Below are 17457 nucleotides of genomic sequence, written 5' to 3'. Positions count from 1 at the left end.
GGAGAGTAATGAACTTAAACAAACCATTTCGTACTTTTAATAAAGTCAGAGAGACGTTTTGTGTCAATCGTTGCCAGTTCACTGGTGTTATCGAAGAAGGATTACCGAGAAAGTTATTCCTTCTAATGGAGAGTGCCGGACATATACATAGAAGGTGTTGGACCGTTTCCTCTTCCTCCTCGTCCATGCAGCTTCTACAGAAGTCATTTGTGTAGACCCCTAGCTTCAGAGCATGTCTTCCTATGAGGCAGTGTCCCGTTATTACTCCAATTGTAGAGCTTATACTTTGTCTGCTCAGTGATATCAAGCCTTTTGACCGTTTTAAGTCAATACTTGGCTATATTTGCTTGGTTGCTAGGCAGTTGCTACTTTGTGACCATCTAGCATTTGTTATTTCTAGAGCATATTGCTTGAGAAGATATTTGCATGTAGCAAGTGGTGTTCCTATGTTATGTTTTTGTCTAACATGAGGCAGAAGTGTTCCGTTTTTGGCGAGCTCATCGGCTTTACAATTTACCGGAATGTCTCTGTGGCCCGGCACCCAAATGAGGTGAATGTTAAACTGTTCCGTCATCTCATTCAGAGATGATCGACAATCGTGGACTGTTTGAGAGTTTGCGGAGACAGACGCGAGAGATTTAAGAGCGGCTTGGCTGTCTGAGAAGATTCGTATATCCTTGCAATAACGTTTTCTTTGAGCCAGGATAATGCTTCTTTAATCGCCATTACTTCTGCCTGGAATACACTGCTTTGATTGCGAAGTCTATAGGATAGACTGAGATTCAGTTTTTCCGAAAAGATACCACTTCTAACTCCGTGATCGGTCTTTGAACCGTCTGTATAGAAGTGACAGCTCCATAAATGAGTATCGGTCTGATTACCGAAGTGTATAGCCAGTGGGTTATTTTTGGGGAGAAACCCCATTTTTACAAGTAAAAGGCGCGACAATAGCCTTTTTTACTCTTTCATCAATATTTGCCTTCCAATTTAGTTTTTTGTCTAAAATGATGCCTAAATATTTAGCTAGATCGGAAAAGCTCAATGGTATTCCTCTAATCTTAGGTGGGCTAATCTGAGGAATTTTATATCTTCTCGAAAAGAGTATCAATTCTGTTTTATGTGGATTGACGTCCAATCAACATTGCTTAGCCCCTTTTGTTAGCCTATTTAAGCCATTTTGTAGGAGTTCCGAGAGAACTTGAGGGTGCTTCCCAGATACGGAGTGCCTCGATTCACCGATCTGCTGATAGTAAAACTTCTCATTATTGTCCTGCTTTTGAGCATGAGACTTATAAGATCTATGAGTGATTTCTCTAATTTCAGCTTATCCATTGCTGTTGTGATCGCCTGGTAAATGACGTTGTTGAAAGCTCCTTCAATATCTAGGAACGCTACTAAGTTATATTCTTTGTATTCGAGGGAATGTTCAATAATACGTACCAGCGAGTGAAGTGCTGATTCTACTGATTTTCCCTTAGAATGGAAATGAGACATGGTTTTAGTTATGTCTGATGTAAATTTCAATCAATCTTTCCAAGGTTTTAAGAAGGAAGGATAATAGGCTGATTGGTCGTAGATCTTTAGGGTTAACGTGTGAGGGTTCCCCTGCTTTAGGAATGAAGACTACTTTTGCCATTCTCCAGGCTTTGGGAATATATCTCAACCTTAAAAAGCTTGTCAGAATGATTTCCAATGCTGCAATGATCATGTCTGAGCATTTTTGTAGTTCGGCCGGAATGATTCCGTCTGGTCCTGGAGATTTATATGGATCAAAGCTGTCTATGGCCCATTGCAGTTTTTCCCGCGTTATTAGATCAACTAAATCGCTTGTAGAAGCTAGAGACTCTGATGTTAAGTCGTTGAGTATGTTAGAGCTATTTGGAAAGTGGGTGTCTAATAACAGATTAAGAGATTCTTCATCTGTGATAGTCCACGTGCCTGCTTCTATCTCTATAGCACTGGGTATTGTTGGACTTTTTGAGAGAATTTTCCTGAGTCTTGAGTCTTCTGAAGTATTTTCTATTTTACCACAGAAGTTTCTCCAAGAAGACCTCTTACTCTTCCTTAATTCTTTTTATATGGCTTTAGAGCTTGTTTGTGTAAGTCCCAGTCAGAAGGAGATCTAGTGTACTTAGATCTGTTGAAGAGTTTGCGACAGCTCTTTCTGAATGGTTCTAGTTTCTTTTTACCCTTTAAAAATGGTTACAGGGCCTGAAGATCTCATTGATTCATTTAAGGCTTCGGTGAGATGATTTGCAGAAAGGTTTAGTTCATCATAGTTACTGGAGGAGCTTTTAAGAAGGTTGTGATCAAGCAGTTGTGCTAGTACCTCCTTATATCGCTCCCAGTTTGTATTCCGGTGATTTCGAAAACCCCTAGATGTATTTGACACATTTTTGAGCTCAAACTGAATGTATTTGTGGTCAGAGAGGGAATTCTCTTTTGAGACATGCCAGTTTGAAATCATATTGTGGATCGAGTCAGAGGTAAGTGTAATATCTAGTACCTCTTTCCTATTCTTGGTTTCAAAAGTGGGTTCATTACCAATATTACTTATGAGTAGGAATAAGGACTCTTTCTTTAAAAGACAAAATACAACTTATGATGGACTTGTAACCTGTGTAATGTCTTTTTTTTTGTAGATAATAAAGTTCTTGGTATTTTCTGCAAATGGATCTCAAAAATCAACTAAAGCTCCTGTTCAAGGAATACAGTTCACTCCAAATGAAGTCCCTTATGTCGCCTAAATCTGCCAGATGTCAGACGATTGGCCTGACAATGACGTTTCTGACAATATTACAGGTAATGATTTTGGAATACTTTATGTATGTATGTGTATTTATACGGTATATTCAATTTGTTGTATGGGCATGTTGTATATTTAAAATATGCAATTATGTTATCTATTTCAATTTTAATTAATTGAAAGGGAATTTAATTATAAATAATATGCAAAGTCTGTCTTACTTTGACGAATATTTAATACACTTTTTAATAAATATTTTATTCAACTTATAGTTGAAAATTATATGTTATGTAATATTAATTATTAAATTCATATTCAATTACTGAAACAAGGCAAATCTAAGTATCAAATTATTACTTTTTAAAATGTGTAAAAAATGCTTACTGAAAATTTAAAAAAAAATATTATTTGTTTCACTATAAGTATCAAATATTTACGTATACTAATGCAGCAGACAGTGTAATTAATTTTGTTAGACATACATAATATAATTATTTTGTTATTTGTAAAGTACAACCAACCTCTTGATGAGGATATGCTTCCTGCTCTTGACTCTCTTAAGGGTGCAATAACATTCTCCTCAGCATCGAATACATAGGGGCTGTTAGGATGCTCCTCCCACCGTTCAATGAAATTCTTTAAATTATCCTTTGTATGTTCCAGTTCTTTTGTCTGAAAGAAGAACCCTTTGTCTTCAAAAGAATCCGCTTTCAAGTGCAAAATCTTATTTATACGAGTACATGCAGCTACTTACTCGTATAGGGATACATTATATTTGAAAAAAAAAGTCCTCACCTTATTAACCTCTCCAACATCCTCAATCACGTCAGCTGGTACAGGTGAAGGTGTTGATGCTTTTAATTTGGCCGGGGGTACATTTGTTGGCTTGGGCGAGACAATCGGTGGTGGTTTGGGTTTCCGTTTCAACCATTTATGCTCCAAACACTCTGTGGCAGTCATCCTGGTACTAAACATTAAGGTTGAGTTGAATAGATGGAAAATTTTAATTAGCAACCAACAGAGCAACATTATAGAGGGAAAGCACTCTTAACTCAGGTTACACATTTTATACTTGTTGTTTATAGCAACATGAGCTGAATGCCTTCATGTAAAGTCCCACCAATTAGTCCTCTCACCTGCAATCCTTAACTAGTAACTTTGATATGAAATCCAAAGCCTCGGGGGACACATTACTAAAGGCTTCATCTTCAAAGTCATACTTGGCTATCGTGACGTTTGCCATTGTTTCTATATCAGTCTCGCCCATAAAGGGTGACAACCCTGAAAGGCTATAGGTACCGCAGCATACATATGTGGGAGGAAATGAGGTTATATTAAAACATTCCCCAATTTAGTTTAGTTTAAACGTAAACGTAAACGAAATGAATAAGGTGGCTTTATCTACTTACAGAACATAGCATATAACACCGACACTCCACATATCTGTTCCGTACGTAATGCAGTCGAAATTAACTACTTCGGGTGCCACGAATTCGGGTGTTCCAAAAAGGATCTGTAATAAAACGAGCAAAGGGTATCATATATGAGAAACCGTAATTTGTGTTTTGTAAATGAGGATGAGGATAAGGAGGAGGTGTGAAAAGTGAGAGGAAGAGTGACGATTTTCAGTTGCCAAAAAGACATTTTATTTTAGACCACATTCCTTGCCACAAAAATCGTGACTTTCGAGCACTAGAAAATTCGAAGAACCTCCTTCATGGTGCGGCAATTAATTTGCCACATGAGGAAACTGACAACTGCGAATAATGTGTGAATGAAAATCAAATCCCTTTCTCTGATTTGGATTTGGAAACGGATTTGGATTAGGGTAAGGTTAGGCTTTAGCCTTTAGGCATCCAAAATCCAAAATTCACATCAACGACACACACCACATGTACTTCATGTGGTGAAAGGATTTTCTCAATTAATTTCAAGGATTTTAGTTAAATTATAGGTACCTGCAAACGCTTGTCGGGATCAAACTTTCTGGCCAAGCCAAAATCGATAACCTTAATGCGATTTCCTTCTTTTGTGAGGCAGAGGATGTTTTCAGGTTTAAGGTCCAAATGAAGGATATTATTGCGATGGATGAATTGCATGGCTTCGCAGACTTGTCGTATAAAAACTGTGCAGGTGCGTTCTGTGAGAACGAATTCGTCGTCAATTACACGATCAAAAAGTTCACCGCCTTCAACTCTGTGGGGAAATATAAGAAAGAAAAGTTAGAATATTGCCGGGGTTAGTAGAGGCCAAAAATTAAAAAAAAAGTTTATTTTGTTTTAAGTGTTTTGTGGGTGTTATATTATTTTTGGAATTTGTAAATTCCAGGATAGAAATTTGTGTTGTGTTTCTGAATGAGTCATGCCATTTAATAAAATGTTGAGGTATAATATTAAAATGTGTATTATGTAAATTTGTATAGGGTCTTGATTGTTTTTAATTATCTTAAAGATGTAAGTATTTACAAGTTGGTTTTCTAACTAAAATTTGACTAAACTTTTACTTAAATTAATAAATACATTATGTACAACAATTTTTCCGCACAATATTACAACTCGTTTGAATCTTTTTCTGCGAAGCTAACATACACTTTCTCTATCATGCAATGCCTTGGTTCTTAAATCGGAGCGGGTCAAAATACTGTACACACAATTTCTTTATTTTATTAATTTCAAAATATTGCATCCTTAAAAAGTGTATCTTTGTAATGTAATTGTAATGTAATGTTTTTTTTTTCAATTTCCCTAGAAAATAAATTGAATGACTGTCTCGCACGAAGTTGAAAATGTATCCAAGGTCTGTTTAAAAATATTTCCTTTATATTAGCATTTAAAAATGAACCTATGGGACAAGTTTGTTTTCAAAAATTTAAATGCCATTTGATTTTTGAAAGAAACCTTAGTTTTTAAAAAATTATTTGAAAATTGTTAGAACGTTTTTTTTTTTTTAAATACACTTTTTTAATTTGAGTTTAAAAATATTTTTAGTATGTATGTTTTAGTAGTTATTTAGAACTTAAAAATATACGTTTTACATTTCAATTTCGTAAAAAATGTATGTACCAAAAAGGAAGAGTCAAGAAAGCCACGGTCGATAGTGAGAGCTGCTTCAAATGCAAGGCTTTCCATTAGTAAATTCAAGGCAGAAGCTGGGGTAAATGTTTGTAGATCGACTTTTACTCTGGTGATACAGAAGGAAGACCATATACGACATCAAAAGACTGCTACACGCAAGAGCCAACGCCCTAATTTTGCAACAATTAACATCAGGTGGAATTGAGCTTAGACGGACCTAATTGATATAGCTGCTTTTATGCTTTTCATAATTTAAGAAAGTAAGAAATCTATCGTGAAAAACGGTACAGCAAATGAGCCGGTGTAATGAATGGGGAGCAATCACATATTACGGGGCAATGGAGTTGGATTTTTAAACCTCTAAAATGACTGCCATCACTTTAAAATCTAGCTTTTCTGCAATTTTCTGAATTATTCGGTGTACAAAGGTGAACTTTCCAAAAAGACAATGCACAATACATACCGCACGGACAATAAATGCTTGGATTCAGAGGAAAATGTGAACCTATTACCTTGCCTCCATATTCTTCTGACAAAAACATAATGGAAAACTTGTGGGGATGGCTTTCAAGAAAAATCTACAAAGGAAAAAACCGAAAAGTTTATTGAAGCCATAAAACGGTCCTGGGCCCAAATTTCACCCAATTATCAGATAGCACTCTATGAGTCCATTATTATTTTAACGTGCAGTGTTGCAAACTGCATAAAGTAAGTTCTAAGGAATACGAAAATCCGACCTAAGAGGTACATATATAATGCCAACTGTCCAGAAACCCCCCCGCCAGTTAAAGGAAAATTTGCTGTCTAAGTTTTCTATTTCCTAACTTTATTTCTTCTGATAAACTTAAGCCTTAAAACCTAGATTTGTTTTTTCAAAATACGGCCTGATATCATTTGTGTAATGGGTAAGGCATTTCCTAGGTGCTTACGGAGTCGGCAATTGCAATGATAAAGGTGAGAGGTTCATTGACTTCTGCAACGCCAATAGCCTTGATTGGTGGCATTATGTTTGAGCACAAACTCTGTCATGAAATTAGCTGGGTGGCGACGACGGACAGGCAAGGGCCTGCCAACCAAAAGTTTCTTGGATGTATGAAACAGAAAAGGCGCCGATATGGGTCTTGCCCGTGACCACCACTGAATGATAGCTACCCTAAGATTGCGCACAGCTACAGTTCGAAGATCCAACGGAACAACACGAGCTCCCAAATTCAACATCGCCAGACTAGAGGATCTCACAACCCGTCAACAATTCAGAAACCACCTGTCTCCCGAAATGAGAACAATCAGCAGCACAGTACATGACGATATCGAACACCATTGGAATGCTGTGAAAAATATTTTCATTTCAGGTGCTGACTACATCAACGTATTGGCGCAAGAAGCAGAAGATGCTGCAAACAGGTGTGACAGCAGGACCGTTTACAGAATAACCAAAGAGCTGACGGTTACACACAACTCAAAGCAACACCTGGTGAAAGAAGTAGACGGTACTGTGATAAGTTTATTGTATTCTGATGGAAGTCAGAAGGTGGAAAGAACACTTTTCCCCGGTTTTAAACGTGCAGACAATACCTTCTGAAGCGCCTGAAGAAACTTATCTCCGAAACCGCACTGCACCACCCTGTAAAGATGAGATCGTTGTCGCAATTAAAGCACTTAAGAACAACAAAAACGTGCTGGAATTTCCGCAGAGCTTTTACAATAATCGCCAACGTCATCAAGCGTGGCGGTGGTACCCGTGGCATGATGGTTAGTGCGTTAGACTGTCATGCTAGCGGTCTTGGGTTCGATCCCTGCCTATGCCATCTTAAGTCTTTTCACGGGTACTGCCTCTTGCGAGGAATTGACAAATTCTCCAAGAGTAACTATTGTCATGAAAAAGTGCTTTCTCAAAATTAGCCGTTCGGAGTCAGCATATAAACTGTAGGTCCCCTCCATTCCTGACAACATTACTCGCACACACGAATGGTTGAGAGTTGTAAGTCACTAGGCCTTGGTTCTCAACGGACTGTCGCGCCACCCAATTTATTTTTTATTTTTACATCAAGCGTTTATAAAAGAAGCCTGTACCACCAAAAGCTTCCCCCATGACTGGAAGAAGGGAATTATAGTCAAACTCCCAAAAAAAAAAATCTTACAAAGTGCGAAACTGGAGGGGAATTTGCGGTCTACATGCCGTTGCCAAAATAGTAGCAAAAGTCATAATGGAACGCATCAGAGAACACCTTGAGGTCGCACTCGATGTCGAACAAGCAGGATTCCGTTGAATATCGATCACAGGGAGTATGTCTTGTCAGCTTTGAGGAGGAAAAACTAATTGCAATTATTAAAGCAGCATATGACGGATCCAAGTATCACACTCTGCACGATGGTAGGTTGTCAGATGATTTTGAAATCCGTAGCGGAGTCAGACAGGGCATCAAATGACGTCAAGTTTGGATAGAGAAGCAGAAATTGCGGTGCTGGAAATTAATTCCGGCAAAACAAAAATGATTAGCATCGGAACCCGGCCATCCTCTCAATTAAATAATTTCTCGCAACCGGTGGAAAAAGTGGAGAGTTTTCAATACCTTATAAGCATCGTTTCCATCGAAGGTGGAACCGAACAAGACGTCATCTGCAGCATCAGCAAAGCAAAAGCGGGATTCGGTATGCTGTCAAAAATTTGGAGGAATAACTCTATCAGCTTAGGAACATAGCCACGACTGTTCCGCACAAATCTTGAATCTGTGCTTCTTTATGCATCTAGAAGGTTACTTAAGCCATTACGAGAAAGCTGCAAACCTTCGTAAATAGATGTCTTCGTAACATCCTAATTATTTTCTGGCTCAACCATATTTTAAATGAGGTCCTTCATAGAAGGACATGTCATTAACATATAGAACCTATAATACGAAGACGTAAGTTGCAATGGATTGGACATACGCTTCTAAAAGGTAACGACTGCATTGCAGGCCAAGCAATCCGTTCACACAAGTAGAAAAAAGAGCTGGACGACCGAGAAGCACATGGCTCAGTACAGCTGAAACACATCTCCGGAAACCGTACACCATGGCGCTTAGGCGAAGTAGAGGCCCTATGCTTTTTAAGGGATTCCCAACGGACTTAAAAGGTCTGAGGACCTAAGTAATGCATAAATTTATAGGTAAACGAGAAATCGATAAACGTGGGTTTGCGTCAAAACTACATTCTCTACAGTTGTTTTCAGTTGTTCTTGAACGAGGCATTCGGTATCTATTCTTCAATTCTTTAACTTGTCCCAACGCTTAAATTTTGCTCACCTATTTAAGTGTAGGCGAATTTTAACAAGTTGAATTTTTACTTTTCAAATAATGTCAAAAGATGACAGCTTCAAAAGTGCATATTTGCCTAAATAGCGGGTTATTCAAAGTAAAACCTCTTCTTCAAAAACCCTTTAAAGTTTTATTTTGTTTGTTAATCCTTCTAACGTCATTAAAATGTTAAGTAAAAGGATCGGTAAAATTCGGCGAGGAACTTACTATTATTTTGGAGTGACTGCAACTTATCTTAACTCTAAATCCAAACGGAGGGTTTCAGAGTGATAGCCTATGAGGACGACGTTGCTATAGCAGTTTCAGGAAAGCATCTTAATATCCTAAAAGAACTCTTACAAAATGCCTTAGACAGACTAATACTTTGGGCTGATCGGTGTGGACTGCGTGTTAACCCACACAAAACCGATCTGGTCTTATTTTCGTGGAGATACAAAATTCCATTTGTCAACCCTCCTTACATTAAAGAAATCCAATTAAAATTCTCAGACGGGCTAAATACCTAGGTCTTGTCTTCGACAAAAAACTAAATTGGAAACTCAACTTACAGGAAAGAGTCAAAAAAGCTACTGTAGCTCTCTTTTCTTGCAAAAAAGCTATTGATAATAAATGGGCTATACACATCGGTAATCAGATCGATTTTAACGTACGGTGTGGCAGTAGGTGGACTGCTTTAGAGAAAGGTATAAACAAGAATAAACAAAATAAAGTCCAACATTTAGCTTGCCTATGTATAAGCGGACACCTTACTCTACCTAAAACCTCTTGACATATTTATCAAACCGGGTGCCGGGCCATAGAGACATTCCAGGTAACTGTAAGGCAGATGAAATCGCCAGGAACGGTACAGTACAGCCCATCCTACCACGTTTGGCAAGTACTGGCATACCAATCGCTACTTGTAAGCTGTTGCTAATTCAAGACGCTGCGACGAGGGCAGGCACCAGGTGGACCAACATCACCACGTGTCAAGCCACAAAAAACATCTGGCCAACACTGGATTTAAAACGTTCAAGGTGCTTGCTCTCTCTAAGCAGATTGCATATCAGCTCGATAATAAGTGTCATAACCGGACACTGTCTAATAGGAAAGCACGCCACGAGACTAGCCGTATTCTCAAATGACTTTTGCAGAAGCTGTATGGACGAGGAAGAGGAAGAAACGGTTCTTCATTTTCTCTGCACATGCCCTGCTCTAGTTCGAAAACGCAAGAATTACCTAGGAGAATTCTTCTTTAACGATCTAAACGATCTAAATCATATCGGTATAATCAGCCTCTTACGTTTCGTAAGGGACTCAAGCTGGTTCCATTGAGCTTAGGAGGAAGCCTCAAGATTCATGTGGTATCACAATGGGCCATTAAACTGGCCTAAGTGTGTCCGTTTCCATCTTGGACAGCTACTATAACCTAACCTAAATCCAAACTCAGTAAATATAAAATATATACATGGAATTTTGAAAGATTCCTGTTGAAATTTTAACATGTGTGTTTCTAGAAAAATACTTAAGTGAAGCGAAGACATCATAACTTTATGAAAGTTAAATAAAATAGCATAATAAATCTCTAGGTATAAATTAAAAGACAATACAATTTTTAAGAGTGTTTTGAGATCTTGCAGCCACCTTTTTCGTTGGTTTAACTTATAAAACGTGCCTTAGTAGGAATTTAGTTTTATTCATAACATTTTGAATGTAGTCCATGGAATAAGACCTAATCCTTCGCTATTCCACGTTTATTAACTTGGCTGTTAGAGTTTAAAGTAGGAAAGTTTTTAAAAAAAAGTTAAAAAGTATATATATCTGTTCTATCAACCCTCCCATTTTATATCGATTTGAAGAAATATTACCTAGGAATGAGTCTTTGACATTTATTGCACTTCTAAGGTATTTCAAACATGAGTTAAATATTATGATCGTTATTTTGTATAATTGTGAATTTATTTTACAGTTTGTATAGTTTTCAAAACTTTCTACAATCTACAACTTCTAGCAACTACAACTTCTAGCAACTACAACTTCTACTACTACTTATGTGCGAAACGGTCTTAAAAATTATAAAAAAAAAGTTAATAGCACAAAAAAAAAAATTAAAGCGACAAAACCAAACTGCTCTAGTTCTTGCATTCTATTTTGATACAGCGTTTCAGCAATTCGTGCTACAAAAAAGAAATACCGTCTTACCTGACAAGTCATCTTTTTTGTTTCTTAATTATTTTGTTACCTCAACTATTCATTTGTATTGCAAATATTGCACGAAAACCAGATAAGGAGAAGTGTCCTCCTCAAACTATATTTGGATCTTAATTAAATGTATCTACCCAAAAAACATTGCTATCTACTTTAAATTAATCTAAACTTTGCACTCCATTGAATACTATGCTTCTAAAACATAGTCTGACAAAGTTCTAACCCTGTTTTGCACCCCTTTTACGACTTAGTTTGTAGCAAGCTACATACGTGTGGAAACAAAAGGCGAGGGTACAAAAAACACGGAATACAGAGACAGACCTTTGTAAATGTCCAACAAAACTCTGTGCTAGAAAGAACTTTTGAATGAGTCCAAAAAAAAAAACAAAAATGTTCTTAAAAGGTTCCCAACTTCGTTATACCCTCGTTTTACTCGAATACTCCTGTATATAGTATAGAATGAATAAACTTTCTCCTATAGCTTCTTTTTTTTTGGTTGGCAACTTTTGTTCATGCAACATGTGCTTCAAGGGAAATGTGGAAAAGTTTTGTGCCTGTTTTTCTATTCGAATCTTTTTCTTTTTCTTTTTGTTCATTTCGCTTTTCTAACGGTGTGTTAAACTATTTTCTTTTACATATGAATATCCTTACAATTCCAGGACGACACACATCATTTTCTGATATTCGTACGCAGCATACAACTGTATGATGAGATGGTGTTGTAGCGAGTTCATTATTTCCACTTCACGCTCCACATTCCGGCGGTCCTCACGTTTCGGGATAGGTACAAATTTTGCCGCCAATTTCAAGCCGCTGGCCTTTTCACTGCAACGATAGACTGTGCCAAATTTCCCCCTGTAGGAACGAAAACAAAATTGAGAAATTCAAAAACATTTAGTGTTCGTTTTTATAGCTTTTAAATATCAGATGAATTTTGGTTTGTTTTTATTTTTTGGGATGGACTTTTTTAGCTTCGGTACTCAAAATAAACTTACCTGCCAACTTCACTGAGCATGTCGTAAATTCCATTGGCGTCTACACCTCGTTTAATTGTAACATCACGTGGTGGAAAGGCAGGTTCAAGGACTGTAAAATAAAAAAGAGGCAAATTTAGAAATTGCAATAAAAGTTAAAATAGTTTAAATGTTCTTGAATTGAGAAACATCAAAACTGAATCACTCTTTAATACAACAGAAGAGTACTTTTAAGGAAAATTATTTGTTTTTTTTAAAATAGGGAAAATCGTCTTTTGCTAAACGACTTATGTAAATGTGTCAGCAGCCGACCTTTACATCTCAAGATCGAGGGGAGGGATATCGAATCTAATTCAATTTTATTCTTTTACTCATTGCAACGTTTTATAGATAATAAATCTCAAATATTTGAATAAGAAACAAATTTTATTATAAAAAAATATTTGAAATATGATAAAACTTTTAAGAAAAAAAGGAACTCAAGAAAATTACCATTTAATAGGCTTGCGAAATTTTTTATTTGAAATTTTGGCTTATGATTCAAGTTTTTAAGGTCAAGTAATCAGAGTTTAATTAAAGCTTGTGACTTTAATCATGATTTTGGTTTAAAAGCCGGCATCGGAAAACACAGTTCCTAATAATTTATGTTAAGGTCTTTTCAGTAAGAGGTTTCGTTTTATTATTTATGCAGGTGGTGGGGTGTTGCAGGATCTGGGGCTTATGCTGCAACTTTTCCTACACACCAAGTGCTTACTTTTCCTCCTCTTATGTCTTGGGCCTTATCAACGACCCAACAAATTTGGAGGCTAGTGCGAGGGCTAACAACCCCTCCACAGTGAAAAACTTGAAAGTTATAAGAGAGATACCAGCCTCGGATAATGAACCCCCCCTTATGGTAACCAGATATTACTGCTATCCAGGAAATACGATGCATAGGATCAGGGACAATGAAGAGAAAGAATTGCGACATTTATTATTGCTGTCATCAAAGATTGCATATATTTGGATGCGGATTCGTCGTGGGAAATCGGCTTAGATCGAAAGTCATGGATTTCAATCCAATAAGTTTTCGCCTGGCTGTGATCCGCATCAAGGCCACATTACAGAACATCAGTATAATATGTGCACACGCCCCTACCGATGATGTTGAGGAGCCTATCAAGAAGGATTTCTACGACCTCCTGGATAGAGCCTACGGAGCCTGTTCAGAGTATGACGTCAAAATCGTACTCGGATACTTCAATACAAAAATCATTAAGGAAAACATCTTTGGTGGATTAGTTGGAAAGCACAGCCTCCACGAAGAAACAACAGATAACGGCTTCCGATTAATCGACGTTGCTGCAGCTCGTAATACGGTGATAAGTAGCACTAGGTTTCCAAGACGGAAGATCTACACAGCAACCTGGCGATCTCCGGATGGTCGAACCACCAACCAAATCTACCATGTGCTAATCGGAGTAAGTCACGCATCCAAAATCCTGAAAGTGCGCACTTTCCGAGGAGCAAATGTCGACTCTATCCACTTTCTGATAGTGGCTAAGTTTAGAGCTCGAATATCAAACGACAAAAAAACACGTGCTGCCCAAAGAAAGAAGTTCAACATCGGTTGCCTTAGCACATTAAAGAATGCCAGAGACTACAGTGAGCTGTGAGCGCCTGAGCGAGCGACTCTCCGCCGCCGCCGTCCTCCCAAATACTACAGACGTCAACACATTGGGGAACCAATATCGCGAAATAATAAAAAAATGTAACTGAGACCACCATAGGTTACCAGCCACCCACGAAAAAGAACCCGTGGTATGATGATGAGTACGTGATATTGAAAAGAGAGACGGAAAATGAACGTGTGTAGATGGAATTGTACCGCACGATAAGGAGAAATAAGAAAAAGAACCTGCGAAGGAAGAAAAGAGAATCCGCAGTTTCTCAGCTCAAAGATCTAGAGGAGTCTCGGGCAAGAACAACACCAGACGTTTCTTTAAAATGTCGAAGCAATAAACTTCTGGTTTCAGAACCGGGACTAAAGCTCTTCGAAACAGTGAAAACCCAGTCCCAGCCCCCAGCAGAGAAGAGGTAGAAAGACCCATCCAAAAGCTAAAAAATAACAAGTCCGCCGGGTCGGATGGCATACCCGCTGAACTCTTTAAACATGGAGGAAGTGTTTTGATAAACCGAATGAATCAGGTCATCAGCAAAGTGTGGGCAGAAGAATGCATAGCCACTGACTGGTCGATAAGCTCCATTTGCCCATCTACAAAAAAGGCGACCCGATGTTATGCAAAAACTACTGTGGCATATCCCTGCCTTGATGTTTCATACAAAATCCTATCCAACGTACTGTGGGAGCGTCTTAAACCTTTCTGCAACACAGATATCGGCACGTACGAGTGTGGCTTTAGGCCAGGCAGAACAACGATAGGCCAAATATTCAAACTGAGGCAGACCCTGGAAAACGCCAACGAATTTCAAGTCGGAACCCATCATCTTTTCATCGACTTTAAAGCTGCTTATGATAGCATCCACCGCCAAGAGCTTATGATGGTGATGTTTAAATTGGGCGGATATTTTGCTAATAAAGGGTGATTTTTTAAAAGCTATAGCAAAGTTAAAAAAAAAAACACACATACAATTTTAAAAAATTCATGAAATCTTTATTTGAATCGATAGTACGGTAAATATACATAATTGTTGAAAATGTTTGAAAATTATTTCATGCAAATGTTGACCTTGACTACACCTCAAATGGTCCATCAGCTACGTCCAATTTTTGCATACTCTTTCCAACATTTCGGCCGATATCTAACGAATGATTCAATGTTGTCTTCCAATGCTTCAATTGAAGCGGGATTGTCTGTATAGACATGAGCTTTTACATAGCCCCACAAAAAATAGACTAAAGTTATTAAATCGCACGATATAGGCGGGCAATTGACCTGTCCTGAACGTGAAATAAAATGTTCACCGAATTTCCTCCCAATAAGTCCATTGTTGCGCGTGCTATGTAGCATGTGACATCGTCTTGTTGAAACCACATGTCATGCAAGTCAAGCTCTTGCATTTTGGGCAAAACAAAGTTGGATATTATCTCACGGTGGCACTCACCATTCACAGTTACGTTACGATTCGCATCATCTTTTCAGTAGTACGGTCCAATGATAGCTCTTGCAATGCTTCTGGCTGATATTTACTCCAAAATCGACAAGTCTGCTTATTTACATACACATTGAGACAAAAATGAGCTTCTTCGCTGAACACAATTTTTCGGTAAAAAAGCGGATCTTCGGCCAACTTTCCAAGAGCCCATTCATCACAAATATTGCAGTCGTTCGGCTAAAATTCTTGCACCAGCTGTATTTTGAAAAGCATCACAGCTAAATCCTTCTCGAAAAATTTTCCACGTTGTTTCCACGGCGACCAATCGATAATTGATGGTAATCATTACCACTTGGCGCAACAGCTGCGATATTTTCTTCAGTCCGCACTCTACGTGAGCGTGTTGGTGGTTTAATGTCCAACAATGTAAATTTTGCTCGAAATTTAGTCACAATACCGAAAAGCCGCTTCAGTGGGTCGATTAAACTGACTATAAAAGAAGAAGCGTGTAATGAACTTTCTTAACGGAGCACGCATTTTGATAATAAAATTCAATAATTTGCAAGCGTTGTTCGTTTGTAAGACGATTCATGGTTAAATTATAGACCAAACTGAAAAAGTTTAACAGTGAAACAAAACGTGCGTCAGCTGTTTAAACCAGTGTTGCCAAAAAGATTATAGCTACAAAATCACCCTTTTATTTAATGAATTGTTAACCACATTCCTCTTTGCAATAAAATAAACCTTCAATATCTCTTAAAAACACCAAGTTTTTATAGAAAAATATAAGCTCTTACTAGAAATCTATGACTTTCAATAGTTATTGGTAATGTAGGGTTTCATTTTTGGTGGTGCTTCAAGAGTCATATTTAGATTAGTTTGAAGAATTTACTAAACAATTTCAAATACGACTATATTTTTTTTTTCTCAGTGTATAAAATTGTTCTTTTTAGTCAGTTAACAATTAACAATTCCTGCACCTCTTTTAAAAATAAACTATACAAACAAAAACAAACAATTTGCCATCAAAAATGTCAGTTCAAACAAATAGTTTCCGCTTAAGCTCACTGTCGCGTTCCTGCTTAGAAAAAAGGTCATTAAAATTGTATTTTAATTTTTAAAAGTACAAAAAACTGATCAATTATTATTTCTATAGCGGCTTTCCATTGTAAGAGTTGTATATTAGCTTAAACTGCTCCAATATAATTTCATTTCTATTTCAAAGTTGCTTAAGCTTTTAACATATTCGTAGTGGACTGGAAATATGGTCATTAAATTATTTGGATTCATTTTAGTTATTTTTGTGTTTCAGGTAAATACAATAACTTTTAGAAACATTTTAATTAAATTAAATAACTTCTTATAAAGGTCTTCGGAAATTCATCACCAGTAAAGATATGTTTAGAAAACGAGGGCCTTACGGAAGAAGAGGCAGAAAAGCTTTTTAATCAAAGAACTTCAAATGATATTGCTCCAAAGCTGAAATGTTTTGCAACATGTATTGTGGAATCTATGAATTTACTTGATGGTTGTAATTTGAGGTATGAAGAAGTTAAGCAAAACTGGACCATGGAACGAAAATTTGCTATGATCGTGGCTTTAGATGAGTGTAAGGATAGTGTTCAAGGCAATGAGCGTTGTGAATGTGGATATCAAGTTTTTAGTTGTTTGGATGACTACCATAAAAAATATATAAATCAATAAATCACGTGCACAAGTCGCAAAGGGCTAAAAACATAAACTTTGTAGCTTGGTTTATTTCTGTCAGTTCTGAAGTAGCTTGATTTATTTCTGTTAGTTAGCAAGTTTTATTTTTGATAATTTTTATTAACGTGTTTGAAACTCTTGAGCTATAGAAAGAAGAAAATTTCGAAGAAGTGGTTTTTGCAAATATAAGATTTTATCGAAACTAAGGTTTTCGGCTTGCTGCTGGGAGAAGGTATAACGTCAAACGGCTACAAACGCAAGAGATAGTCAAATCTTCCTCCGACCGAGTTACAAGTAACCTCTATCGAAGTTCTTTGCCGTAAACACAATGTATCGAAAACCAGTGGCAATATTGCCAAGATGCAATCAGAAAAGCC

The 17457-nt window shown here is 37.3% G+C and overlaps 2 protein-coding genes across 2 annotated transcripts in view; one reads left to right on the top strand and one right to left on the bottom strand.

Moving 5' to 3' along the window:
* Positions 1-17457, bottom strand: part of LOC129954200 (death-associated protein kinase related) — a 173251-nt gene that overhangs the window by 23178 nt on the left and 132616 nt on the right. The window contains exons 3-9 of the mRNA XM_056067943.1: positions 12299-12389; positions 11955-12158; positions 4705-4942; positions 4156-4259; positions 3883-4035; positions 3542-3713; positions 3268-3418 (exon numbers count right to left, since the gene is read on the bottom strand). Coding sequence (XP_055923918.1) covers positions 3268-3418; positions 3542-3713; positions 3883-4035; positions 4156-4259; positions 4705-4942; positions 11955-12158; positions 12299-12389 — 1113 coding nt within the window. The remainder of the gene's footprint in view (positions 1-3267; positions 3419-3541; positions 3714-3882; positions 4036-4155; positions 4260-4704; positions 4943-11954; positions 12159-12298; positions 12390-17457) is intronic.
* On the top strand, positions 16548-17114 carry LOC129954201 (general odorant-binding protein 56d-like). The gene is made up of 2 exons (XM_056067944.1): positions 16548-16685; positions 16742-17114. The coding sequence occupies exons 1-2, from the start codon at positions 16638-16640 to the stop codon at positions 17075-17077; spliced, it is 384 nt and encodes a 127-aa protein (XP_055923919.1). The 5' UTR covers positions 16548-16637; the 3' UTR covers positions 17078-17114.

The sequence above is a fragment of the Eupeodes corollae genome, chromosome 1 (assembly GCF_945859685.1).
Source record: "Eupeodes corollae chromosome 1, idEupCoro1.1, whole genome shotgun sequence".
Lineage (NCBI taxonomy): Eukaryota > Metazoa > Arthropoda > Insecta > Diptera > Syrphidae > Eupeodes > Eupeodes corollae.
This window is presented reverse-complemented; position numbering and strand designations above follow the sequence as displayed.

Excerpts from the sequence above, each read along its gene's own strand:
- LOC129954201 (XM_056067944.1), top strand. The coding sequence starts at position 16,638 with ATGGTCATTAAATTATTTGGATTCATTTTAGTTATTTTTGTGTTTCAG. Across the intron at positions 16,686-16,741 it reads TAGTTATTTTTGTGTTTCAG|GTCTTCGGAAATTCATCACC; the intron begins GTAAATACAATA and ends CTTCTTATAAAG.